Source organism: Zingiber officinale, chromosome 11A (assembly GCF_018446385.1).
Source record: "Zingiber officinale cultivar Zhangliang chromosome 11A, Zo_v1.1, whole genome shotgun sequence".
Lineage (NCBI taxonomy): Eukaryota > Viridiplantae > Streptophyta > Magnoliopsida > Zingiberales > Zingiberaceae > Zingiber > Zingiber officinale.
The window spans coordinates 18,742,842-18,770,129 of NC_056006.1; the positions used below are offsets into that span (position 1 = coordinate 18,742,842).

The following is a 27,288-nucleotide window of genomic DNA, read 5'->3' on the forward strand; positions in this document are numbered from 1 at the left end:
TTAGGTATTAGTTTATCTTAACTATATAATTACACTAGTACACTTAGAGTGTATTGAGTAGGACCATCAAAGGTCATTTTCTTTTATACTGACTTTATAAAGGAACAAAAACCTCAGTTATTATAGAAGTGTGTGCTCTTAATCCTAATATAATAACAAGCACATATATTTGATATTTATTTCTTTAATTTATCAATGGGTGAGATTTAGTTTGATAAATCAATAAGCCCGATAAGTTGGAAAATGATATCACTTATAGCGTGTGTTGTTGATTATAGAAGGAAACTGTGTCCTAATGATCTAGGTTGATAATATCCCCAAGAAGAGCTCATAAGGATTGTCATGTTAAACCCTGCAGGTGGACTTAGTCCGACATGACGATAAGGTTGAGTGGTACTATTCTTGGACTAAGATATTGTTTAAATGAGTTGTCAGTAACTCACTTAATTAGTGGACATTCGACATCTTAAACACATAGAGACTAACACACTCATAGTAAGAAGGAGCCAAAAAATGTAATTTGGGATTGGTGCGGTAGTTCAATAATAGTTCTCTAGTGGAATGAATTATTATTGATAAATTAAGTTGTGTGTTCGGGGCGAACACGAGATGCTTAATTTTATCGGAAGACCAAAACCAATTCCTCCTCTCGGTCCCTATCGTAGCCTCTTATTTATAGAGTATTATACCCACCTTCATGCCCATGTTGTAGGTGCCGGCCAAGCTAGCTTGTGAAACAAGCTAGGGCCGGCCAAACCATTGGTTCATGGGTGGCGACCCTAGCTTGAACCCAAGCTTAGGTGGAGGCCAAATTAAATTAAAAAAGAATTTTAATTTTAAATTTTTATTATGTGGAAGAAATAATTTATTAAAGAGATTTTAAATTAAAATATCTCTCTTATAAAGATCTACAAAAGATTAAAGAAAGAGATTAGATCTCTTTCCTTATTTGTAGATTGGTGAGATATTTTATTTTCTCTTTAAAATTATTCACATGATAATAAAATTAAAATTATAGAAATTTCCTTTATTAACCATGAAGAGATTTTAAAGAGAAATTTTATTTTTAAAATTTCCGAAACAAATTAGGAAGTTTTAATTTGTTGATTGAAACTCTCTAATTTGCTCTTTTGATTGTGGCCGGCCATCACATGAAGGATTGGGAAATTTTATTTTATTTTTCTCAATTAATTAATGTCAAGGAAAATTAAGGAAATTTTATTGTAATTAAATTTCCTAATTTGCCTAGGCCAAGGAATATAAAAGAAGGTGTTAGGGTGCCTTCAAGATACAACAACATCTATTATTTTCTCCCTCTTTTGTTCCTTGGTGTGGCCGGCCATCCTCTCTTCTCTCTCTTGTGGCCGAACCTTCTTCTTGGAGCTTTTGTGGTGGCGGATACTACTCGGAGAAGAAGGAGAGAAAGCTAGCATCTCTTGGAGTTTAGTTGTTTGTTTTCCTCCTTGGAGGTTTTCTTTTGTGGCGAACCTTGCTGGAGGAGAAGAAGGTGGTTGGTGGTTTCTCATCTCGGAAGATCGTTGCCCACACAACGTTCGAGGTTAGAAGAGGAATACGGTAGAAGATCAAGAGGTTTTTGCTTGCAAAAGAAAAGGTATACTAGTATTTAATTTCCGCATCATACTAGTTTTATCATCATGGAAAAATACCAACTACAAGAGGCTCACGATTCTAGAATTTCGACTATTTTTTTCGATGTTGTGTTCTTTTGTTTTTCTTTTCCTTGTGATTTGATTGTTCTTTTCGGTTAACCTAAAGTTATTTTAGGAAATTAAATATTAGCTTTCCATAAGAGGTTTTGTCTAGTCGGTGGTGGTTGCTCCCATATCCAAGAAGGCCATGTGCCTCGCCACGTCAGTACTGGGAACCAATTATGGAAATTAATATTTAATGGAATTAATTACTTAAGGCGATATGGGTCGAACGTGTTAAGTTCCGCAGGAGACCCAAGTCAAAACCTAAAAGAACGAATAGATTAGGTTTTGGATCAAACGTGTTAAGTTCCGCAGGCGATCCAAAATTTAATTTAAAAGAACACATGGTAGCTAGGAAAAGGTTCAGACCTTTGTACAAAATTTTTGTACAGTGGAACCTATAGGTTTTCCGAGTAGCAACCAACAGTGATGATAGGGAATCCGGTGCAACATGGATCCAAAATGCAGCACGTAGGCTGTAATATAACAGCGACACCTAGGCTGGGATATCACAGCGGCTCGCAGGCCGGCACACGGCACGCAGGTAGGATAATACAAGTAACTCACAATCGTAATAGCGGTGCGAAGAGCGAAATACAACGGTTCGATGGCCGGAACTACATTGGCTCGCAGGCCGAACATCATCTCGACTCGAAGGTCGGAGTAGACAAACCTGAGCACTCAAACAGCGGTTGCCCAGAGGGTGACGGCGACCGCTAGAGGAGGCAGCGGCTTTCACTCGGCGACGAGGGCCGCTGGACTCTGCAGCAACGCTCACAAAGGCAGCGACATCTACTGGACCAGCACTAGGGACAACGGTAATGGTGGTGAGGGCGAGAAGAGGTGCGATCGCTGACAGAGAATAGAGCTACTATGGCAAAGAGCCCTCGTGCCCGAGGGTGAGGGGCTGCCAGCAGTGGGCATGACCAGCGTCGGAGGCGACGAAGGTACCATCCATGTGCGCTTCTACTATGGTGGCCAGGCGCGAGGAAGCCCACGCCAGAGGAGGCTTCCGGCGAGAGGAGAGGCAGCGCCCCTGTTCCAGCGGGTGGCGGCTGGTGAAGGAGGAAGACGTGGCGTGCCCCCTCGCGGCGGCGACAGGTCTTAGTCGACGACAGTCTAGATCGAAGAGGAGAAGGGAGAGAAAAGCAGATGCGGCCTCGCTAGCCGGAGGTGGCAGCCACCGGGGATGCTGAGGAGAAGCGACGTCGAGGGCGGGGTTGGCGGCAAACCAGGCAGAGGCAGCAACTCAAAACCCCGCCCCTTGTGCTCGGCGGCGGCGGAAAACAAAAGCACCAAGCTCCCTCTTCCTGGTGAACAGTGCCACCACTTAAAACCAAAACTCTATTGATGTCAAATGACCAAAATGTTCTTCCCTCTCATCTCGTCACTCTATCAATGGCATTGATTTCTGATTTGATTTTGGGTGTTTTTTTCTTAAGTATAATGTGGAAATTTCTAACGAGGAATTTAGCCAAGTAGTCGGTTCCAAGGATGGTTCCAAGGAGATGGAATCATCTGTCCTACTTTTCCTATATCCTTGTGTCCCATTCATTATTGGACGGACCACATCAGATCATGCATCCTTGAGATTTGACATGATTTGATGTGATTTGTTTGATAGTGAATGATTTGATTTTGGGGGGGGGGGGCCATGAAGAAAGTGGGACTGAGGATCCCATCTCGTTTCAAAGATGGTTTAATTAGACGAGTTTAGGAGGCTTCATGTGCATAGCCAAGTAGTTAGATTATACAGTAAGAAATGTAAAAATATCATATAATGAAATTAAAAAATATATAGATATGGAAGATCAATATAAAGGAAAACAATAGGAATAAATAATGGATGATTAATTTAAAGCGAAGAATAATTAGTAACTTATTAAAATTTGCATTCGATGGTAACATATTTTTTTTTAATTTTTAATGATGTGATTATAAGTTACTAGTTATTACTAGTATTATAAAGTTACTGTTTATTACTTAACGAGTAAATATTTCACATGTATAATTAAAAAATTACAATTGTAATAATTATAGGATTAATATAGTTTCCAATTAGCGGGCATTATTGAGATATAAATTAATTACAACGAGTATAAAGTTTTAAAAGAGAAATTATACTAATGAAATATGAGCATGACTTTTTTTATAATTAAATTTAGGTTTACAATTAATTTTCATCTATATTTTAAACTATAATTTTAAATAAATTGATTATAATTATTCCTTTTCATAAATAGATTCATAAATATATTTTTTAAAATTCAGATTTTGTATAAGTTATTAATTTTAAATAAATTGATTATAATTATTCCTTTTCATAAATAGATTCATAAATATATTTTTTTAAATTCAGATTTTGTATAAGTTATTATAAATATACAATCAAAAAGCTTTTTCATTATCCTTTCAAAACAATTATATAATTTAAAATATATTTAATATTTGCCCATAGCAATAGTTTTCTATTTAAATTTCATAACTTTAAATATAAATTTAGTAGGCAATGCTCCTTATTTTGGACAAAAATTTAACAAGCGTCCTAAATTTTATAAATCATCTAAAGCACATCTATTTTTTTTTAAAAAAAAAATCAAATAGGTGTCTTTCTCATAATTTTATTTCAAATATACCTATTAATCCAACGTTGTTATAAAAGTTATCGAGAAACTTTTACAATATGTAGAAGCTATCGAGTAGCTTCTACAACATGTAGAAGTTACCAGATAATTACTACAATATTGTAGAAGCTACCAAATAACTATTACAATATATTTACGGTGAGTTTAGAATTTAAGATTTATACTGTATATAACCTATCCAATAATTACTACAATATGTAAAAGCTACTCAGTAGTTGTTATAACGTATAGAAACTATTCAGTAGCTGATACAATATATTTAATGTGAATTTAGAGTTTAAGAGGTAGGGTTTAGGATCTTTTAATATTTCTATATTAAAATACTTTTTACTAAGTCAAAATTATTTAAACTTCATCAAAATAATTTTAAAATAGTTGTATAAGCTACTATGTAGTTGTTACAACCTTAAATCCTAAACTCACTCTCAACATATTGTAATAGTTACTGGATGACTTCTACACGTTGTAGCAACTACCTAATAATTTTTATATGGTATAAATTTTAAATTATAAATGCACTTTAAACACGTTGCAGAAGTTATTTGATAGTTTTTACGTATTACAATAACATTAAATTCAGAAGTATTTTCATAATAAAATTATAAGAGGGATGTCTCTTCTAATATTTCACTTAATTTGAGGCATCCTTCTCATTACTCTGTTATCTTTATCATTGAAAAAAATATGATCTATAATTTATTATCCAAAATATTATTTATTCACAACTGATCTAATTGTAATACTCTGAACTATCAGTCCAATCATTGGGAATAATTTTAGCCGAAGTAGGCTCAAGATTAGATCAACTTTGGTCAAAACAACTGTAAAGTTGAAATTGTTCCAGTCAAAACAGTACAAAGGTTGAGTAATTTTGATCAAAATAATTATAAATTAAAATCAAAATTACTCTAAAATATAAAGATATTTTATACACAATAATATAAATGGAGTAATATTTTAATACTTTTAAGAGTGAAGTGCAATTTGAATGATAATGATAACAAAGAGCACTTCATGATATTCTATTAAATTTTAGAGTGAAGTTAAGAATAATACGTCTCATTGGCGCGTGTCAAGCATCATTGGGCATGTCTCCATCAAACTACAAAAAGATTCCTTGCCTCCACCTAACTATAAACAAATTATTCTTTATTTAAAATAATAAATTTCGATACTACAGAAGATTTAGAAAATTAAATTGTGGTTTATAATATCGAGAATCCTTTTGTCACGTGAAACAAAGAAATGAGAGGGAAAAGCTTTTTGGATATCTCAATTTTAAAACCACCCTTTGATTTTTTTTATTTTTTATTTTTTAACCTTTAGATAGATTTAAACCTCTAGGAGCTAGAGCTAACGCAGACAAATTCAATTCAGATGTTTTGAATCGTAACTCCTGGTCTACTAATCAAAAGTGATTCATAGATGAGATTATATGAATCTCACTTGTATAACAGGTGGGATTTATAAAATCTCACTTATGATCTTCCTATTATATAAGTGGGATTCATAAAATCTCATCTATGAATAAGTTGATTCATCTTCTGAATCATACTTTGTGGTCCAAAGAATCTGTGTTAGACAACAGCGTTCAAAAAAACAAGCAATTTTATCGACATTTTATCCAGAGCCACATGCGGAAACAGGCAGCTTCATGTCGATCGACTGCAAAACTCCATGAAATTTCTGATCGATTTCAACAGATTTAACACCCAGAAAGTGAGATAGATCTGCGAGCTCATATTCAACAGATCATGAAAAACACCCACAAAGTTTATTGATCTGGATCAAGAAATCGATACATAAGAAGACGTGAGTCAATCTATTTGATGAATTCCATGACACAAGAGTCGGCAAACACCGGAGAAAGATTGAAGCCGCGGAAGCCGGCGGCCACCGCCAGAGCCCTGAACTCCTCCTCAGTTCTCTCTTTCCCGCCCACGTTGCACGCCATCATGCACAGGTCCAACTGGAGAATGGCTTTCGACTTTGCGCTCGAGTCCGGCACCGCCGGAACGACGACCTCCACCACGATCACCTTGCCTTTCTCCGGCAACGATTTCCAGCAGTTCTTCAGCAGTTTCACGCACAGCTCGTCGCTCCAGTCATGGAGAATCACCTGCAGGACGACTTGTTATTCAGGGCAAATTGAATCGACAACATGGTAGCTAATTGTTGTGTGTTTTAAGCTTTAGAACCTTGAGGAAAATGGCGTCGCCGGCGGGAACTGATTCGAACATGTCTCCGCCACGGTGCTCGACTCCTGCGGTACAATGGATCGCCGTGATTAATTACTACTTTTGTCGATGTGTGTGAGTAATTAGTATTGGGACCTGGCAACGGCGGAGCGCCGGCAATGATGTGAGGGAGGTCGAAGTTGATGCCCTTGATGTGGGGGTGGAAGCAGGTGATCATGTGGATGTTGCCGCCGATGTTTCCGCCGACGTCGACGAGAACTCCGACGCCGTCGAAGCCGTTGTATTTGGGTAGGAGATGCTTAAAGACGAAGGAGGAGGCGGATTTCATCGCGTCGTTGAACACCTTGTTGAACCGCGGATCGCCGGCTTGGTACTCGAACAACGTCATGCCGTACGCCGCCAGCACAGGGTGGCCGCCGTTCAGGATCGCCTCCTTCAAGCCGTGCCTGTTTCGATTCGCCGTCAAAAATAATCGTTTGCTATATTTCGCGAAAGAAATTGAACAGAGGGATCAGTTTTAGCACCAAATGTTTATCACGACTTTATCTTGATGCATCAAGATTAGATTGCCCAGGGATCCGCCGGCGGCGGCATTGTCAGTGAGGTACTTGCAGATGGGAGCCGGGGAGTACTTCCGGCGGCCGCCTTCGGCGGCGGCGCAGCGGACGATGTCGTTGGCGGCGAGCAAGCGGAGAATTCTGTCAATCATGTCGGGGGCCGAGGGGTTTTGCGTGGGCAGGCGGGCGGCGATCTCGTCGGGACCCAGTGCCGAGGCGGGGCCGGCGTCGACGAGCATCTGGAGGAGGCCGAGCTCGATGGCGGTCTTGAGGACCATGGGGAGGACAACGCCGGTGGTGAGTTGGCGGGCGCGAACGCACGCTTCATCGTCCTCCTCCGGCGTAAGTTGAAACGCAGAGGCGGCCGCGGCGGCGTTGGAACCCATGTCAAAGACAGAAGATCACCGGAATCGCAAAATCCGGAGAGAGCTGGAGCAGAGTACACGGCGTTGATTTGGACCGTCTTTATAAATTCGGTTCGAATTTTTTTTATAGCATTAATTTAATGCAGTTCAGATCTTGTCCGTGCATTCCATTTCTGGTCCACTGGTCCCTATGTAATGCCGTTTTATCCAGTGAATTCATCTAAAAAATTAAAAAAATTCCTCTAAACTAAACTAAGTGGATATTTGAATTAAAAATATATATATTAAAAAGTAAATGGTGCTAGACCGCTAATGAACCGCATGTTTGGATTACTGTGTCATCCGGAGGCCGCCCCTTTCTCGGCGCTTGATAGTTAGACCATCCGCTCATCGCAACGGCCTCTGAATGACCTCTATCACTTGTCATTTGTCCCGATCCAAACTATAATATAGGTAGAAAGTTTAATCCAGAGGGATTTCAACTAATTGCGACCATACAGAATACGATCATGATCCGATCTCAACTACATTGTAAAATATTCTGTAGTTCATAAAAAATGGACCAGATAATCCAATCTCGTGGGGATCGAGCTCAGATCGTTCACTGTGCATGTGATTGAGTGGTTGGTTAGACACGTAGATGGTTACTGGCCTGCACCAAATCCGAAAGAAGATAAGAATGACGGATAACCCTCATACGTAAAATGTTAAAAGTCATGAAAACACTAAAATATTTGTTCTACTTTGGAATACAAATAGGTACTTACTATTTTAAAATATCACTGAACTAATACTCAAATCTTGCTATTTTTATTATTTAAATATTTTTAAATATTAAATAATTTCTATCTATGTATTATTCTTAATAGAAATTTTAACTATATTTGTTCCAATTTGGAATACAAATAGGTACCTACTATTTTAAAACATCACTGAACTAATATTCAAATCTTGCTATTTTTATTATTTAAATATTTTTAAATATTAAATTATTTCTATCTATGTATTATTCTTAATATAAATTTTAACTTACAAGTGTAGCGATGGTTCAAATATAATAAACTAAATTTTGATTTTTTTTTCTTTTTAATTTTGACCGAGATACTAGATGATCCAGCCGCCTCAAGTAGAGACTTTTTTTTTTTTGGTTTATTTTTTTAACTCTAAGGTTAAGCTAATTAGAGAGGTTGCATTATAGTATTCAAATTTAAAAAAATAAAATGGAAAAAATTTAAAGTCTCATGGGGATATATAGTATTTAAGATGTGTAATTTTTAATTTTTATTTTTTTTAAACTTTGAGTATAAGATTATATTATATATATACTAGCGATCGTGCATACGCGTTGCGTATAGAAAGAGATACAAGGGAAAAAATTTAACTTATAGAATGCCCCTACTTTTTTTTCGTGGGGTAAGATTCTAATGCCCCTATTTTTTTGTGTGGGTAAGACTTTAATATTTTTATAATTTTATACACCTGAGGTGGAAGTGTAGGAAGATATTTGAGGAAAGAAAAATTGACTTATAGAAAATAGTTTAAATTTTTAAGTATTGCCCTTATTTATTTTTTTTTTTGGATAAGACTCTAATATTTTTATAATTTTATACACCTGAGGTGGAACAAAAGCTATACGTGTAATGGACTCTCCTTCATACAAAAAAAAAATTGAGAAAAACATGCTTTCTAATATTGTTGGTTCAAGGTATTTATAAAAAAAATTTTTGCTCGCAGTGTTGTCAATTCTAACACGTGAGACTAAAGAGAACTGTAGATTTTTAATGATTAATTAGAAAAAATTCTCAATAATATGCTTAATTAGAAAAATTCTCAATAATATGTCGTAGCTAAGTCTCGAACTCTAGATCCCTAATTGATTAATGAAAAAAATTCTCAATAAAACGCCCAGCTGAGTCTCGAACTGGCCAGCTAAGTCTCGAACTCTAGATCCCTAATTGATTAATGAAAAAAATTCTCAATAATACGCCCAGCTGATTCTCGAATTCTAAATCCATGATTAATACGTTTGTGGAAATTACTAATAAACCGTAGAATTATTTAAGGTGTGAATAGAAAAAAGAAAAAGAAAATTTATGTAATTTCATTTTAGGCTTAACTAAAGTTAGTTAGTAAAGGGGGGAGATTTTTAATAAAATAATAAGATATATATATATATATATATATATATATATATATATATATATATATATATATATATATATATATATATATATATATGGCGTATTATTAAGATTTTTTCTTATTAATTAATTAGAAATCTAGAATTCTTTTTAATCTCACACCTTAAAATTGACAATACTACGAGCAGGGTGTAAGTACCGTATTATAATTTTGATATGATAACTAAATCAAGTTAGACCATATTTTGTGTCAAACATTAGTGCTAGATGGTAGGTGGTGATGTCTCTCTTATTGAATTGGGTAGTAAACTAGTAATTAGTTCAATTTTTTTAAGAAGTCTGGGAGTGAGGTGTTAACCTTTCTTCAGTGATCCATGTGTTATTAATTTTAAAAGTGCTTTCAAATGAATTAGATATCTATGAGTGTTTTGTTCAGCAATATCATTATATTATTTGATGATCTATAATGTTTTTAATTTAATAAGAAGGTTGTGCTATGGATGGGAGCCCTAGAATTGAAAATGTTGGTAAGCAACTTATAGGCAAAGCAATAGGTAAAGAAGAAGATTCGAATATCTCCTAATAGGACAACAAATCATCAATATTAGAAGCTAGGTTGATATTAAAATTAGAGGTAAACTTTGATCGGGCAAGCCAAGTGAACCCAACCCTCAAAAACTAGTAGCACTATCCAAACCTTTTATTGTCCCAGATTGGGCCACAAGTTGATGCACGGTTTGAAATTGGAGTACTCTAAATTTTGATTCTTGTTAGACATTCAGAGCTTTGAAAACTCAGAGGAGAGGTAAAGAAGAAATTCACAAATTTAATGTTCTGTGTTAAGCAAGAGAAAAAACAGAGGGATTTTTTTATTACGATATTAAGTATAAAACCAAGTTCATAATGGCCATATCTAGAAGGATACATTTATTACCTAAAGGGGTGTTTGATAATGAAAAGCAGTGTGGAGAATCTAAAGAGTAGGAATGTAAATGAGTCAAGTCACTTGTGAATTATTTGGGTCTCGATTGGAAAAAAAATATTCCAGTTCATTCGATTAAGTTAATGAGCCGAGCTCGAGCAAAAAACATTATCGAGTCGAGATCGAGTTTAACAATATTTGGTTTGTGAGATATATATTACACAGATTATAAATATTATATATTAATGAGTAAGCTCGTTTAACTTTTAAAGGAATCATTTTTGAACTAAACTCGTTTAATTTTAAATGAACCATTTTCAAACCGAACTCCAACTAAGCTTGTTTAACATTTAAACAAGCTAATTTTGAATGGAGCTCGAGCTATTCACGAATTATTTAATTTCATTACAAGTTGAGATTGAGCTCAAGCTTAAGAATTAAAGTTCGAATTAAACTCGATCCCAACTCGAGCTTAGGTATACCGAACTGAGCTCGAGCTTGTTACTATTTGACTTAGCTCGGTTTGATTACACCCCTACTAAGGGGTTCTATGTTGGTAAGTTATTAGGTGTCATAGCCCATGTATTGATATTAAAACCAATGTGACCTGATGTTAATGCCAATGTGGCTTTGAATCGTTCAAAGCATTTGTTTATAAAAAAATCTTATTTAAAATGATACGGATATAGGTGAATGACCCAGGAGAAATTAAGAGGGGAAGGGGGGACATTTTTATCTTTTCACCGTGTAGGGCTTTAAGGAGGAGGAGGCACTATTGAAAAGGGGTTTTCCTTCGTGTTTCACCTCCGCCGCCAAGGAGGTGGCCGACTTCCTCCCTCTCACGCTCCTCTCCTCATCGACCCCTACTGCTGCTCCCCTTCTTCCTCCCGTCATCATCTCCACCAAGGGAGCTTCGAGGACCTCTCCTTCTCTCACGCTCCCCCGTAAGACGCTGCTTGATGGCTCACATCGCCGCCTCCCTCGTCGTGAAGCCGCTGCTATCGCTTGCCAGTCGATGCCTCATTTACTCCCTTGCCTCTGACCTCAGTCGATTCTCCTCTCGCCGACCTCCTCCCTCGCAGCCTTGGCATTATCTCAGGCGCCACTGTCTCGTGGCCCTTCTCACCACCACCGACTACCCCTCACTGTCGTCGCCTCTGCCGTATGAGAGCGCTACCCCTTTCCTCCATCACGCCAAACTCTCCTCCACATGCCATCACCGCCGCCGGGAGCATACCGTCAGAGCATCGTCTCCGGCTTTGATCGCCTTCGAGGCCAGCTGCCCCTTTCCTTCCTCTTCGTGTTGCTTTTGTGGCCGACGTTGCCTCTGCTGTCACACACCGTGGGCCAGCACTGCCTCGTCGCTCTTCCCCTTTCCAACGCTACCTCTCTCCCTCACACACGTTGGCAGCCTATACGCCTTCTCACCCTGGTCGATCGACTGCCTCCGACGGCTGACGCCGCTCACATCTGGTCGACACCGCCCACAGCCAGGCAACACTGTCTGTTACTTATATATTCGTTGGATCTACCTCGAGCATCAGGGTACCATGTGTTGGAGCAGTTAGCACTAACGATCTAACTCAGGTTTTGATGAATGACAAAGTAGGTTAAGTTAGTTTCATTGTGATCTAACACTTTGACCAAGTGTGCAGGAAAAACACAGCTAGGTCGACGGGATGACCTGATAGCTGGCATGAAGCCCAGACAGGTCGACGGGCTGACTGGATGTCTGACACAAAGTCAAGACAGGTCGACGAGCTGACCGGATATCTGGCACGAACTCTAGCTAGGTCGACGGGCTGACCTGATAGCTGGCATGAAGTCCAAATGGGTCGACGGACTGACCGGACATCTGGCAGGTAAGTTAAGATAAGTTACTGGAGGGGAGTGACTGTGAGGATGCGTTCCCGGGAAGGGAACTTAGGCGCCGATCCAACTTAGAACCATTTCGGAACTCTAAGTTGAGATCTTGACTAGATTCTGGTCTCGGTGAGACGGAATCTAATTAATACTCTGTTTGATTATTATAAATTGTGCTAAGCTTTGTTTTGTAGGGTATATTTGTCTCGGACTAACATTTTCTTGCAAGGAGTTGAAGCTGCTGGAAAATAGGGTCCAAGCGCCGGGAAGGGATATGACGCCCGGGGGTCTAAGCGCCCGGGGGGTCCAAGCGCTTGGGCACCCGGAATGCAAATGTTATCACCTTATCGCTTCGCCATATGGAGAACTCTGGTTGGCCGGTCTGTGTCACACTCCAGGCGTCATAGGGATCCGAGCACCCAAAGCCTCCTATATAAGGAGGGTGAGACCTGGAGCAAAGAACAACTCACTACAATGTCTTCCAACGCTTGCCTTGTTGTGTTGTGCTCCTGCGACACTGCGAAGCATCTCCGACAAAGTGCTGATTTTTCTTTTCCTTTTTATTGTCGGTATTGTTGGGACGGAAATATAGCTAGGGGAGGTGAATAGCTCGTCGCGTGCTCGTGGTCGACGTTGCTTGTTTCTTCAAAGATGTGCAGCGGAAATATACAAGAAACAACACACACAACGCTAACAAGTAGATTTACATGGTATCTACCTCCAAAGGAGGTGACTAATCCAAGGATCCACACACTCACGCACCCTCCACTAATAAAACACTCCTTTTAGATAACTACCGAGGGCGGAGAAGCCCTACAAGACTCTCAATACAAGAAGAAGGAAAAGGGAACAAAAGTATAAGTAAAGCTTACAATGAATACAAGAAACCCTAATCCTAGCTTTCTTCTTCTTGCTTTTGATCCACCTCTTGACTTGGAAGAGCCTCTAAAAACCTTCAAGAACTGGCGATCTGGAGCTTAGAGAGAGCTGTGGAGTTGCTGTTGAGGATCTGGACTGAACAGTGCAAAGTCTCGGAAGCTCTTGCCGAAGGAATCGAATGCCTGCAGCTAAATAGGATGCCAACGGTCGGATCCCGATCGATTGGATTGCTCCCAATCGATCGGGGAGGCTTTGGATCGATCGGCTGATCGATCCAGAGCGCCTCTGTGCTCTCAGGAATCACCTGGATCGATCCAGGGCTTATCGCGCAACATCGCCATCTCCCAATCGATCCATTGATCGATTGGGAGCTCTGGATCGATCGGCTGATCGATCCAGAGGCGTTCCGCGCGCTCTGCGACTTGCCCACTCGAGGCTTGTCGTGGGGACCTTCCCAATCGATCGATCGATCGATTGGGCATCAGCTAATCGATCGGCTGATCGATCCGGACATTGGTTTTTGCCCAAAACCAAGTCCTAAGCCCCCAAACCAACATCCGGTCAATCCATGACCTGTTGGTTCATCATGCCTAGCATCCGGTCACCCTTAACCTGCTAGGACTCCCTCACCAAGTGTCCGGTCAATCCCTTTGACCCACTTGGACTTTTCTCCTTCTGCCAAGTATCCGGTCAATCCCTTTGACTTACTTGGACTTTCCTCCTCGTGCCAAGTATCTGGTCAATTCCTTTAACCTACTTGGACTTTCACCAGATGTCTGGTCAACCTTGACCCATCTGGATTTCCCCGTGTCTGGCTTTACTCACCAGGACTTCCCTTCTGCCTAGCTTCACTCACTAGGACTTTTCTTCTACCTGGCTTCACTCACCAGGTCTTTCCTTCTGCCTAGCTTCATTCACTAGGTCTTTTACCTGGATCCACTCACTAGGATTTTCTTCTGCCTAGCTTCACTCACTAGGTCTTTTACCTGGCTTCACTCACCAGGATTTTCCTCACTGCCTAGTTTCACTCACTAGGACTTTCCATCTGCCTGACTTCACTCACTAGGACTTTCCATCTGTCTGGCTTCTCTCATCAGAACTTTCACCTGGCTTCACTCATCAGGATTTTCCTCACTGCCTAGCTTCACTCACTAGGACTTTCCATCTGCCTAACTTCACTCACCAGGACTTTCCATCTGCCTGGCTTCACTCACCAGGACTTTCACCTAGCTTCACTCACCAGGATTTTCATACTGCCTAGCATCACTCACTAGGACTTTCACCTGGCTTCACTCACCAGGATTTTCATACTGCCTAGCTTCACTCACTAGGACTTTCACCTGGCTTCACTCACTAGGATTTTCATACTGCCTGGCTTCACTCACTAGGACTTTCACCTGGCTTCACTCACTAGGATTTCCTTCTACCTAACATCCCAATTAGGACTTCCCAGTCAAGTATCTGGTCAACCTTGACCTACTTGACTCTTCTTCAACCAACCTGATCAGACCTTGATCAGAGGGGAATTGCACCAAACAATCTCCCCAAATGAACAACTGCACCTGCACTTGTCCATATCATCGAAGTCTTGTATTATCAAACATTGAAACCCAAACAAAGACTCAAGCTTGGTCAACCAGGTCAACCTTGACCTGAGGGATATTGCACCAACAATCTCCCCCTTTTTGATGTTTGACAATACCTCATTTAAGTTAGGCTAATTCCCATAGCCTCAACTGTTAGGATGTATACTAAAAGCCTAGCTTTTGGTATAAACATTTATCTAGAAATAAGAATCACATTGGTCAAATGTCTACATTTATGATAAATGTGGTTGTTCAATTAATTTATATTGTAAATAACATGGTGTGTGGTGTCACACATAGAGGATCATGTTATCAGTACCTTATAAATTATAAATAGTAGCTCACGACCAAGATGGAAAGGAACAAACCATTGCAAGGTCGTAGTGTAATTAGGTATTAGTTTATCTTAACTATATAATTACACTAGTACACTTAGAGTGTATCGAGTAGGACCATTAGAGGTCGTTTCTTTTATACTGACTTTATAAAGGAACAAAGACCTCAGTTATTATGGAAGTGTGTGCTCTTAATCCTAATATAATAACAAGCACATATATTTGATATTAATTTTTTTAATTTATCAATGGGTGAGATTTAGTTCGATAAATCAATAAGCCCGATAAGTTGGGAAATGATATCACTTATAGTGTGTGTTGTTGATTATAGAAGGAAGTTGTGTCCTAGTGATCTAGGTTGATAATGTCCCCAAGAGGAGCTCATAAGGATTGTCAAGTTAAACCCTGCAGGTGGACTTAGTTTGACATGACGATAAGGTTGAGTGATACTACTTTTGGACTAAGATATTAATTAAGTGAGTTGTCAATAACTCATTTAATTAGTGGACATTCGACATCTTAAACACAGGGAGACTAACACACTCATAATAAGAAGGAGCCCAAAATGTAATTTGGGATTGGTGCGGTAGTTCAATAATAGTTTTTTAGTGGAATGAATTATTATTGATGAAATTAAGTTGTGTGTTCGGGGCAAATACGGGAAGCTTAATTTCATCGGGGACCAAAACCAATTCCTCCTCTTGGTCCTTATCGTAGCCTCTTGTATATAGAGATTTATACCCATCACATACCCACCTTCTTACCCATCCAATGGGGCCGGCCAAGCTCGCTTGGAACCCAAGCTAGGGCCGGCAAAGACCAAATGGATGAGCCAAGTTGGTGGCCGGCCAAAGCTTGGGTCCCAAGCTTAGGTGGTTGGCCACTAAAATATTAAAAAGGTTTTTTATTAAAATTATTTCTTATGTGAATATCATTGTTTTAAAAGAGAGTTTAAAAATTAAAAATTTTCTTTTATAACTTTCTACAAAAGATTAAGAGAAGAGATTAATCTCTTTCCTTATTTGTAGATTAAAAGGATGGTTTTAATTTTTGTCAAAAACTTTCCTTATTTGTAAATCATCTACAATTTTAAAAGAGAGTTTAAAATTTGAAATCTTTCTTTATTTCTTGATTAAAAGGTGGGTTTTAAATTTTAAGAAAACTTTCCTTTTTAACCATGTTCATGATTTAGAAGAGAGTTTAAAAATTAAATATTCTCTTTTATAAGTTTCTACAAGAGATTAAGAAAAGATTTGATATCTTTCCTTATTTGTAGATTAAAAGAGATTTTAATTTTTAGAGATAACTTTCTTTTTATCCACATGTTTAAAAGAAAAATTTTAATTTATAAAATTTCCTTTTTATTAACCAATCATGAAGGGATTAAAATTATTGGAGAAAGTTTTATAAATTTCCAGAAACAAATTAGGAAGTTTTAATTTTTGTTTTAATTAAAACTTTCCTTGATTTGGGGCTTGAGGTGGCCGACCATTGTAATTAAGAAAAGAAAATTATTTTTAATTAAATAATTTTTCTTTTTCAAGGCAAAAGAATTAAGGAAGTTTTTTTATTAAATTTCCTTATTTGCCAAGACCAAGGATTATAAAAGAGGGGGTAGAGGAGGCTTCATGTCTAACGACTCTATTCTATTTTCTCCCTCTTTTCTTCCTTGGTGTGGCCGACCCTTCTCCTTTTCTCTCTTCCTCTCGTGTGGCAGAAATCCTTTATCTCTTGGAGCTTGGAGGAGGTGGCCGGATCTAGCTTGAGAAGAAGGAGAGAAAACTTGCATCCCTTGGAGCTTGGTTGGTGAAAAAAAGTTCTTCATCCTTTAGAAGATATGCTTGGCCGAAACTTGAAGGAAGGTAGAAGAAGGTGCCTTGGTGGTTCTCATCTCGGAAGATCATTGCCCACACAATGTCCGAGGTTAGAAGAGGAATACGGTAGAAGATCAAGAGGTCATTAAAAGTTCACAAAGAAAGGTATAACTAGTAATTATTTTCAGCATCATACTAGTTTTATTTCTTTGTAAGAATACCAAATACCAGAGGCATGTGATTCTAGTTTTCGAATTAGTTTTCGATATTGTGTTCTTTTGTTTTCTTTTCGAACTTGTGCTTCGATTATTCTTTTTGGTTAACCTAGAGTTATTTAAGGAAATTAAATATTAGCTTTCCTTAAAAGGCTTTGTCTAGTTGGTGGTGGTTGCTCCCATATCCAAGAAGGCCATGTGCCTCACCATGCAGTCCTGAAAGCCAATTTTAAAAATTAATATTTAATGGAATTAATAACCTAGGTGATTTGGATCAAACGTGTTAAGTTCCGCAGGAGATCCAAGTCTAAACCTAAAAGAACAAATAAGTTAAACTTAGGATCAAACGTGTAAAGTTCCGTAGGCGATCCAAGTTTAATTTAAAAGAACACGTGGTAGCTAGGAAAAGGTTCAGACCTTTGTACAAAATTTTTTGTACAGTGGAACCGTTAGGCTTTCCGAGTAGCATCCAACAATTGGTATCAGAGCTAGGGTTTTGCCTCTGTGTATTTGGTATTAGTTTAATTATGCACATGTCATACATAATTTAGGCACGATAATAGTAGGATGTGCTAACTTTGTGGATGTAGGATCTAACTATTATGGCTTATAGTTATTATGTGTGTGATTGGACCCTTGGACATGTCAAGGGCATTTATCGTGTGTGCATGATTGTATTATAAAATACAGCAGGAGCTGTATTTAGTTTTATTAGGATTTTATTTTTAATCTAGATACATGTACATTCCTTCGAGGAATATAGGATCGAAAAATGTAAAATTCTATTTATGTCGTCGATCGAATCTTGCAAGGCGTGGAACCTTTTGAGGACCAGAGGCGCAGCGGAACAAGAAGCAAGATGGATGCGACAACTAGACCCGGTGGCGGTGGCCAAAGATGGCAGCAGCTAGGGTTGGCGACACACGGAGGACAGCAATAGATAAAAGCCATAATAGTTGAAAATTAGTTTTTCTATTTATTACTTTTTATGCTGTGTTGTGTGTGCTTGTTAGTATGCATGCTAAGTAGGCTAGCATAGTCAAAATTTCTCACTTTAAATAACTAAGTGGGAGAGGGATTTATTTTTAAAATAAATTCCACGGTCTCAATTGCTGATTTATAAGTGATGCAACAAGCTTGCGCGTTGGCTCTGAGTGCCTTCCTCCATATCGGATGAGCTTGTTTGCGGATCACTAGCTTAAACTTCCATTTTGGATGACTATAGGAAGTTAATTAAGAGCGTGTGATCTTCCCCATCGGAAGGGGCACAATCTTATTAATGGACTTAGTGTCAAGTAATGGTATACACTTAGGCACGTCTAATAGTATCCTCCCCATCGGAGTCACTGCTATTATTTGTGTGACCGAAGAAAACCAACTATTAATTTGTCAAATAAATAGGTTGACAAGATAATAAAATTAAAAACTCGTCTTACAAATGTTTGATTTTTTATACGTCCACACTATCGTGGCATACAAAATTCATGGTGTTTGAGGTAATTTTATTTTGTCATAATGATTTATTGACAAGATAATTAATGGGTAAAACCCTCCTCTTACAAATGTTTAAATTTTGTATATGTCCACACTATCGTGGCATGCAAAATTCACAGTGTTTGAGGTGTTGGTGAATTTAAATAATATTGTTTGAGGAATCAATGTTATTTTAAATTCAAAAAGTTTTGACCAAATATTTGATCAAAGACAGATCAACTATTAATTTTATTCGTCATAAAGTAAAGTTGACGAGATAATAAAATTAATGGATAAAATCTCCTCTTTGATTTTGTATACGTCCACACTATCGTGACATACAAAATTCATGGGGATTTTAAAGAATTGATCTTGACCAAATATTTTTGTGATTCTTAGGATTTAAAATGTTTGACAATTCCCTAGTTGTTATACTATAGAAAAGACTTAGTAGTCCCAATTGTAATGATTGGAAATAGGACTTGGATATTAAGGTAGACTGTCTTCTTAGAACTAAGAACAATATAGGTGTATTTAATTCATTGGTTGAAACATGTTTAGTGGTGTTATCTACCAGAATCTGGAGTGTAGATACAGATATCATTAATCATGTCCGCAATTCATTGCAGGGTTCCAGGAAACCCGACAACTAAATGAAAATAAAAACACCGTCCACATGGGCACTGCTGTAAAAGTGGCAGCTGTTGCAGTGGGAGATGTTTATCCTTTGATAAGAATAAAATATGGATTTTGAGTAATTGTCTTTACGTACCAAGTTTAGAAAGAACTAGTTTTCAGTTTCTAAACTATTCTTAATATTCTGCCTCTTTTAAAATGAGGGAAGTTATCTGTTATGGTACGTTGGTTGACAATTTATAAATCCAATAACTCTCATGATGCAACAAATAGAATTTAGTAACACATCTTCTAACTTTAAGAGAAAGCAACCTCCGGAAATGAACCAATTATATCTTTGGCATCTAAGGCTAGGTTATATTAACTTGAGTATGATTCATTGGTAGCTGATGAACTTTTGGGTTCATTGGTAGTGGAAATCTTTCCAACCTGTGAGTCTTACTTAGAAGGAAAAATAACTGAGAAGCTTTTAAGTATAAGGGGTATGGAGCCAAAGATACATTGGAATTGGTTCATTCAGATTTGTGCTATCCTATGACTATCCAGACAAGAGCTAGTATCGAATATTTCATCTATTTTATAGACAACTATTCAAGATACAAATACATTTACTTAATGTGCCTCAAGACTAAGTGATTTGATTAGTTCAAAGAGTACAAGGCTGATGCGGAGAAACGTTAAAGTAAAAGTATCAAGTCACTATGGTAAGATCGTAGTGGCAAGTACCTCTTGGGACAATTTAGGAGTCACTTATCAAAAGTAGAGATTCAATCCCAACTAACTACACCTGGAACACCCCAACAGAATGGTGTAGTAGAAAGAAGGTATAGGACTCTTATGGAAATAATTAGATTGATGATGAGTTATTCAGAAAATTACCAAGTTCGTTTTAAGGATATACTCTGGAAAAGAAAGTGAACATAGTACCTTCCAAAGTCAGAACTCTCTACTCATATAGAATTGCTGAATAGGCGTAAGCCTATTTTGAAGCATATTCGGATTCGGGTAGTCCAGCACATATGCTAAAGAGAGACAATGATAAGTTGGATAGGAATTCACTTGTTTATGGGTTATCCTAGAGAAATAAAAGTAGGTTTATAGTCTTAAAAATCAAAAGGTCATTGTTAGCATCAATGACTGATTTTTAGAAGAGAACTATATAATGAACCATAAGCCCATAAGTACATTTGTTCTTAATAAAAGACACGTCTAATCTAGTATTGGAGTGTATACTTAAAAGTTTAGCTTTTGTACACATTTATTTTGAAATAAAGAATCACATTGGTCAAATATTTACATTTATTTGTTAAATGTAATTGTTCAATTAATTTATATAGTAGATAACATGAAGTGTGGAGTCACACTTAGAAGATCATGTTGTCAGTTCTCTATAAATTATAAACAGTTGCTCACGACTAAGATGGAAAGGAACAAACCATCAGAATAGACGTAGTGTAATTAAGTATTAGTTTATCTTGACTAATAAATTACACTGATACACTTTAAGTGTATTGAGTAGGATTATTTAGGTAAGTTCTTTTTGTACTGACTTAGTAAAAGAACTAGACCTTAGTTATTATGGAAGTGTGTGCTCTTAATCCTAATATAATAACAAGCATGTATATTTAATATTTATTTCTTTGACTTATCAAAGGGTGAGGTTTAGCTCGATAAATCAATATGCCCGATAAGTTGGGAAATGATATTACTTATAGTATGTGTTGTTGATTATAGAAGGAATCTGTGTCCTAGTTACCTAGGTTGAGAATGTCCCTAAGAGGAGCTCATAAGGATTGTCATGTTAAACCCTGCAGGTGGACCTAGTCCAACATGATAATAAAGTTGAGTGGTACTACTCTTGGAGCTAGATATTAATTAAATGAGTTGTCAGTAACTCACTTAATTAGTGGACATTCGTAATCTTAAACACAGGGAGACTAACACACTCATGATAAGAAGGAGCCCATAATGTAATTTGGGATTGGTGCGATAGTGCGGTAATAACTCTCTAGTGGAATGAGTTATTATCGATGAACTTGAGTTGTGTGTTCGGAGCGAGCACGGGATACTCAAGCTCATCGGAAGGCCAAAACCAATTTCTCCTCTAGGTCCCTATTGTAGCCTCAATAAAGCCTCAAGTCCATACAAAGAAAAGCCTATCTTGGTGTCCAAGAAGGGGCCGGTTCATTGCTTAGTGACCAAGCAATGGCCGGCCACATATTCTCTAGAAGTGGCCGGCCCTTGCCTTGGGCAAAGGGGTCGGCCGCAATATTTAAATTAGGAATGTTGGTTTTGAATTTTTAAATTTCCACAGATATTTACAATTTGTAAAAAGAGAGATTTTAAAAATTTATAAAATTTTCCTAATTTAAATTAGGCCACAAGGTTTTAAAAGAGAGTTGTAAAATTTATAAAAAAAATTTTTAAAAAGAAATATTATTAGAGATGTTTTAAATTTTAAAACTTGGTTTTAAATTTTAAAACTTTCCTTTTAATACGCACATTAGAAAAAAAAGAGAGTTTGTAAAATTTTATTAGAAGTTTTCTTCTTTTAAAATTTTATAAAAAAAATTTTCTTTCCCTTTTAATAAGTGGCCGGCCACCTTGCTTAGTGCCCAAGCAAGGGGCCGGTCAAATAATTAAACATCAACAAATAGTTGTTTAATTAATAAATCAATCTAGGATTGATTAATTAAAAGGAAAGAAAAAGAAAAAATTAAAAGGAAATAGGAATGAGTCTAATTTTTATAAAATTCTTTCCATAATTTTCCGTTGGGAAACTAATATAAAAAGGGGGGAAGGGGAGGCCTTGAAAAACATAACAATTGATATTGTGTTGTTGGAGATCATCAAGTGTCCGACCCCTCTCCCTCTCTTCCCTTTGCTCTCTTTTGCTCCTTTGTGGTGGTGGTGGCCGAATTCTAGAGAAGGAGGAGAAGCTCTCCGGGTGGTGTTCGTCTTGGAGGATCGTCGCCCACACGACGTCCAAGAGGAGGCGAGGGATACAGCAGAAGTTCTCGAGGTTTTTAGCATACAAGGAAGAGGTACAACTAGTATTTAATTTTCGCATCATACTAGTTAATTTTTCTTTGTATAAATACCAAATACAAGAGGCATTCGATTCTTGTTTTTCGAATTTAATTTCGATGTTGTGTTCTTTTTCTTTTTTCCTTGTGATTTGATTGTTCCTTTTGGTTAACCTAGAGTTATATAAGGAAATTAAATATTAACTTTCCTTAAAAGGCTTTGTCTAGTCGGTGGTGGTTGCTCCCATATCCAAGAAGGCTAAGTGCCTCGCCATGCAGTACTGGAAGCCAATTTTAGAAACTAATATTTAATTAAATTTATAACCTAGGTGATTTGGATCAAACGTGTTAAGTTTCGCAGGAGATCCAAATCTAAACCTAAAGGAACATATAAGTTAAACTTGGAATCAAACGTGTTAAGTTCCGTAGGAGATACAAGTTTAACTTAAAAGAACACATGGTAGCTAGGAAAGGTTCAGATCACGTATAAAATTTTTGTACAGTGGAGCCATTGGGTTTTTCGAGTAGCAACCAACAATTGGTACCAGAGCTAGGGTTTTGCCTCTGTGTATTTGGTATTAGTTTAATTATGCACATATCATACATAATTTAGGTAGGTTAATAGTAGGATGTGCTAACTTTGTGGATGCAAGATCCAACTATTATGACTTATAGTTATTATGTGTGTGATTGGACACTTGGACATGTCAAGGGCATTTATAATGTGTGCATGATTGTATTATAAAATACATCAGGAGCTGTATTTAGTTTTATTATGATTTTATTTTTTGATCTAGATACATGTACATTCCTTTTATGGAATATAGGATCGATGGATGTAAATTTTATTTTATGTTCGATCTAGTTTACATGTACATTCCTTCGAGGAATATAGGATCGAAAAATATAAAATTCTGTTTATGTCGCGGATCGAATCTTGCAAGGCGTGGAACCTTTTGAGGATCAGAGTGGCGCAGCGGAACAAGGAGCAAGATGGATGCGACAACTAGACCCGGTGGCGGTGGCCAAAGATGGCAGCAGCTAGGGATGACGACACACGGAGGACAACAATAGATAAAAGCCATAATAGTTGAAAATTAGTTTTTCTATTTATTGTTTTTATATTGTGTTGTGTGTGAATGTTAGTGCACATATTTAGTAGGCTAGCATCATCAAAATTCCTCACTTTAAATAACTAAGTGGGAGAGGGATTTGTTTTAGTGAATTCCACGGTCTCCATTACTGGTTTGTAAGTGATGCAAATAAACTTACGCGTTGGCTCTGAGTGCCTTCCTCCATATCGGATGAGTTTGTTTGCGGATCACTAGACCAAACTTCCATTTTGGATGACTATAGGAAATTAATTAAGAGCGTGTGATCTTCCCCATCGGAAGGGGCACAATCTTATTAATGGACTTAGTGTCAAGTAATGGTATACACTTAGGCACGTCTAATAGTATCCTCCCGATCGGAGTCACTGCTATTATTTGTATGACCGAAGGAAACCAACTATTAATTTTATTTGTCAAAAAGTTAGGTTGACAAGATAATAAAATTAATGGGATATACCCTCCTTTTACAAATGTTGAATTTGTATATGTCCTCATTATCGTGGCATACAAATTCATGGTGTTTTAAGGTGTTGGTTAATTTAAAATAGTATTGTTTGAGGAATCAATATTATTCTAAATTTAGAGTTCTGACCAAAATTTATTTTGTGATTCTTAGGATGACTTTCAACCCACTAGCCATTATTCTAAAAGAAAACAGACTTACTGGTCCCAACTATATAGATTGGAAAAGAAACCTGGATATTGTTTTAACTACTGAGGGTTATAAGTTTGTATTGTCAGAGGAATGCCCAGAAACACCTAGCAATGATTCTACCCCAGAGGAGATTTAGTATCATAGTAAATGGGTAAAAGCTGATGAGATGGCGCGGTGTTACATCTTGGCTTCGATGTCAAATGTATTGCAACATCAGCATCAGGACTTACAACAGCCTATGATATAATGAACAATCTCAAGGAACTCTTCGGACATCAGAATCGGGCTGCTAGGCAAGAAGCAATGAGAAATCTGATGACAACTACCATGACTGAGGGGACTCCCGTGAGGGATCATATTCTCAAGATGATGGCTTACTTAAACGAAATACAAGTTCTTGGAGGGGAAATTGATGGGGAAACCCAGGTCGATATCATCCTCCAAACGCTGCCCAGAAGTTTTGAGCATTTTCGCCTGAACTATAATATGAATAAAAGGATGTATTCATTGGCGGAACTTCTGACAGAACTTCAGGCAGCCGAAGGGTTGTTTCGTCAACATTCTCAAATTCACTATGCTGAAAATGGTTCTACTTCTAAGCTGAAAGGCAAGAAGAAGAAGAAACAAAATGGCTTAGCAAAGAAGGTGAATAAACCTCAAGGTGCAGGACAAAAAGCTGGAATAAAGAAGCCGAAGGGCAAGTGCTTTATTTGCAAGCAGACTGGATATTGGAAGGCGGACTATCCTCATAGGAAATAGAACAATAAAGGTATATCTCATACTCTAGTAGTTGAAACATGTTTAGCGGTGTTATCTACCAGCACCTGGTGTGTAGATACGGGAGCCACTGATCATGTCTGCAATTCTTTGCAGGGGTTCCAGGAAACCCGGCGACTATTTGATAGAGAGATAACTGTCTACATGGGCAATACTACTAAGGTGGCGGCTGTTGCAGTGAGAGACGTCTACTTATCATTTGATAGGAATAGGAAATTGGTTTTAAGGAATTGTCTTTATGTACCTAGTTTTTGAAAGAATTTAATTTCAGTTTCTAAACTGTATTTGGATGGATATTCAGTTTCCTTTAGTAACAATGTGGTTATAAAGAGAAATAAAGCGATTATCTATTCTGGTGCATTGGTTGACAATTTATATACTTTAAATCTAATTTCTCCCACAAAGTAAAATATGGAAATCAATAACACATCTTCTAACTCTAATAAGAGAAAAGAACCTTCGGAAATGAACCAAACACATCTTTGGCATCTAAGGCTTGGTCATATTAACTTAAGTAGGATTCAAAGGCTTGTAGCCGATGGACTCTTGGGTCCATTAGAGTTGGAAAACTTTCCAACGTGTGAATCCTGCTTGGAAGGTAAGATGACCAAGAGACCTTTTAAGGCCAAGGGGTATAGAGCCAAAGAAGCGTTAGAATTGGTTCATTCTGATTTGTATGGTCCTATGTCTATCCAGGCTAGAGGTGACTTTGAATATTTTGTCTCTTTTATAGACGATTATTCAAGATATGGATATATTTACCTAATGCGCCGCAAGTTTGAGTGCTTTGATAAGTTCAAAGAGTACAAGGCTGATGTGGAGAAACGTCTAGGTAAAAGTATCAAGACACTACGGTCTGATCGTGGTGGCGAATACCTCTTAGGACAGTTTAGGAATTACTTATCAGAGGTCGGGATTCAATCCCAATTGTCCGCACCTGGTACACCCCAACAGAATGGTGTGGCAGAACGAAGGAATAGGACTCTTATGGAGATTGTTAGATCGATGATGAGTTATTCAGAATTACCAAATTCGTTTTGGGGATACACTCTGGAAACAACAGCGCACATTCTGAACTTAGTACCTTCTAAATCAGTATCTTTTACTCCCACATAATTATGGAATGGGCGGAAGCCCGGTCTAAGACATATTCAAATTTGGGGTAGTCCAGCACATGTGCTGAAATAAGATGCTGATAAGTTAGAATCTCGTACAGAAGTTTGTATGTTTGTGGGGTATCCCAGAGGAACAAAAGGTGGTTTATTTTATAGTCCTAAAGACCAGAAGGTCATTGTTAGCACTTATGCCCAGTTTTTAGAAGAAGACTATATAATGGATCACAAGCCCAGTAGTAAAATTGTTCTAGAAGAACTTAGAGAGGACACATCTACTTCACTACCAACAGTACAAGATGAAGTACCACAAGAGACTGCAACACGTGTCACACATAATACACAACCACAGACGGTGCCTCGTTGTAGTGGGAGGGTTGTAAGGCAGCCCGAGAGATTCATGTTTTTGGGTGAGTCTTCGGACTTAATCCCAGGCAAACATGAACCAGATCCCCGGACATATGATGAAGCACTCCAAGATATAGATGCAGTATCTTGGCAAAAGGTAATGAATTCTGAAATATAATCTATGTATTCTAATAAGGTCTGGGAGATTGTAGAACCACCTGATGGTGTAAAAGCCATTGGATGCAAGTGGATCTATAAAAGGAAAAGAGGGACAGATGGGAAGGTAGAAACCTTCAAAGCAAGGCTTGTTGCGAAGGGGTACACTCAGAAAGAGGGAATCGATTATGAGAAGACCTTTTCGCCGGTAGCTATTCTTAAGTCTATCCGGATACTCTTATCCATTGCTGCTCATATGGATTATGAGATTTGGCAAATGGATGTCAAGACAGCTTTCCTTAATGGAAGTCTTGAAGAAAACATCCATATGAAGCAACCAGAAGGGTTCATTGAAAAGGGCAAAGAGCATCTAGTGTGCAAGCTTAATCGGTCCATTTATGGACTGAAGCAAGCTTCAAGATCTTGGAACATCTAGTTTAATGAAGTAATCCAGTCATATGGATTTATTCAGTGTCCGGATGAGTCTTGTTTATACAAGAAGTGTAACGAATACATGGTGGTATTTCTTGTACTATACGTAGATGATATTTTGTTAATTGGCAACAATGTCAAGGTATTATCAGACGTAAGGGTACGGTTGTCCAAACAATTTGATATGAAGGACTTAGGAGAATGTGCACACATCCTTGGGATCAAAGTTATATGGGATCGCAAGAAAATAATATTGTGCCTATACCAAGCTTTATATATAGATACAATCTTTGCTCGTTTTAGCATGCAAAACTCTAAGAAAGGTTTCT

At 37.7% G+C, this 27,288-nt stretch overlaps 1 protein-coding gene across 1 annotated transcript; it reads right to left on the reverse strand.

Moving 5' to 3' along the window:
- Positions 1–6,107: 6,107 nt before the first annotated feature.
- Positions 6,108–7,589, reverse strand: LOC122032803 (caffeic acid 3-O-methyltransferase-like). The gene is made up of 4 exons (XM_042592115.1): positions 7,080–7,589; positions 6,691–7,001; positions 6,556–6,620; positions 6,108–6,476 (listed from the first exon to the last, which is right to left on the reverse strand). The coding sequence occupies exons 1-4, from the start codon at positions 7,496–7,498 to the stop codon at positions 6,180–6,182; spliced, it is 1,092 nt and encodes a 363-aa protein (XP_042448049.1). The 5' UTR covers positions 7,499–7,589; the 3' UTR covers positions 6,108–6,179.
- Positions 7,590–27,288: the final 19,699 nt, after the last annotated feature.

Coding starts and splice junctions, on each gene's coding strand:
- LOC122032803 (XM_042592115.1), bottom strand. CDS start 7,498: ATGGGTTCCAACGCCGCCGCGGCCGCCTCTGCGTTTCAACTTACGCCG. Junction 7,002..7,079: donor AAAGTCGTGATAAACATTTG/GTGCTAAAACTG, acceptor GAATCGAAACAG/GCACGGCTTGAAGGAGGCGA. Junction 6,621..6,690: donor CGGCGCTCCGCCGTTGCCAG/GTCCCAATACTA, acceptor ATTGTACCGCAG/GAGTCGAGCACCGTGGCGGA.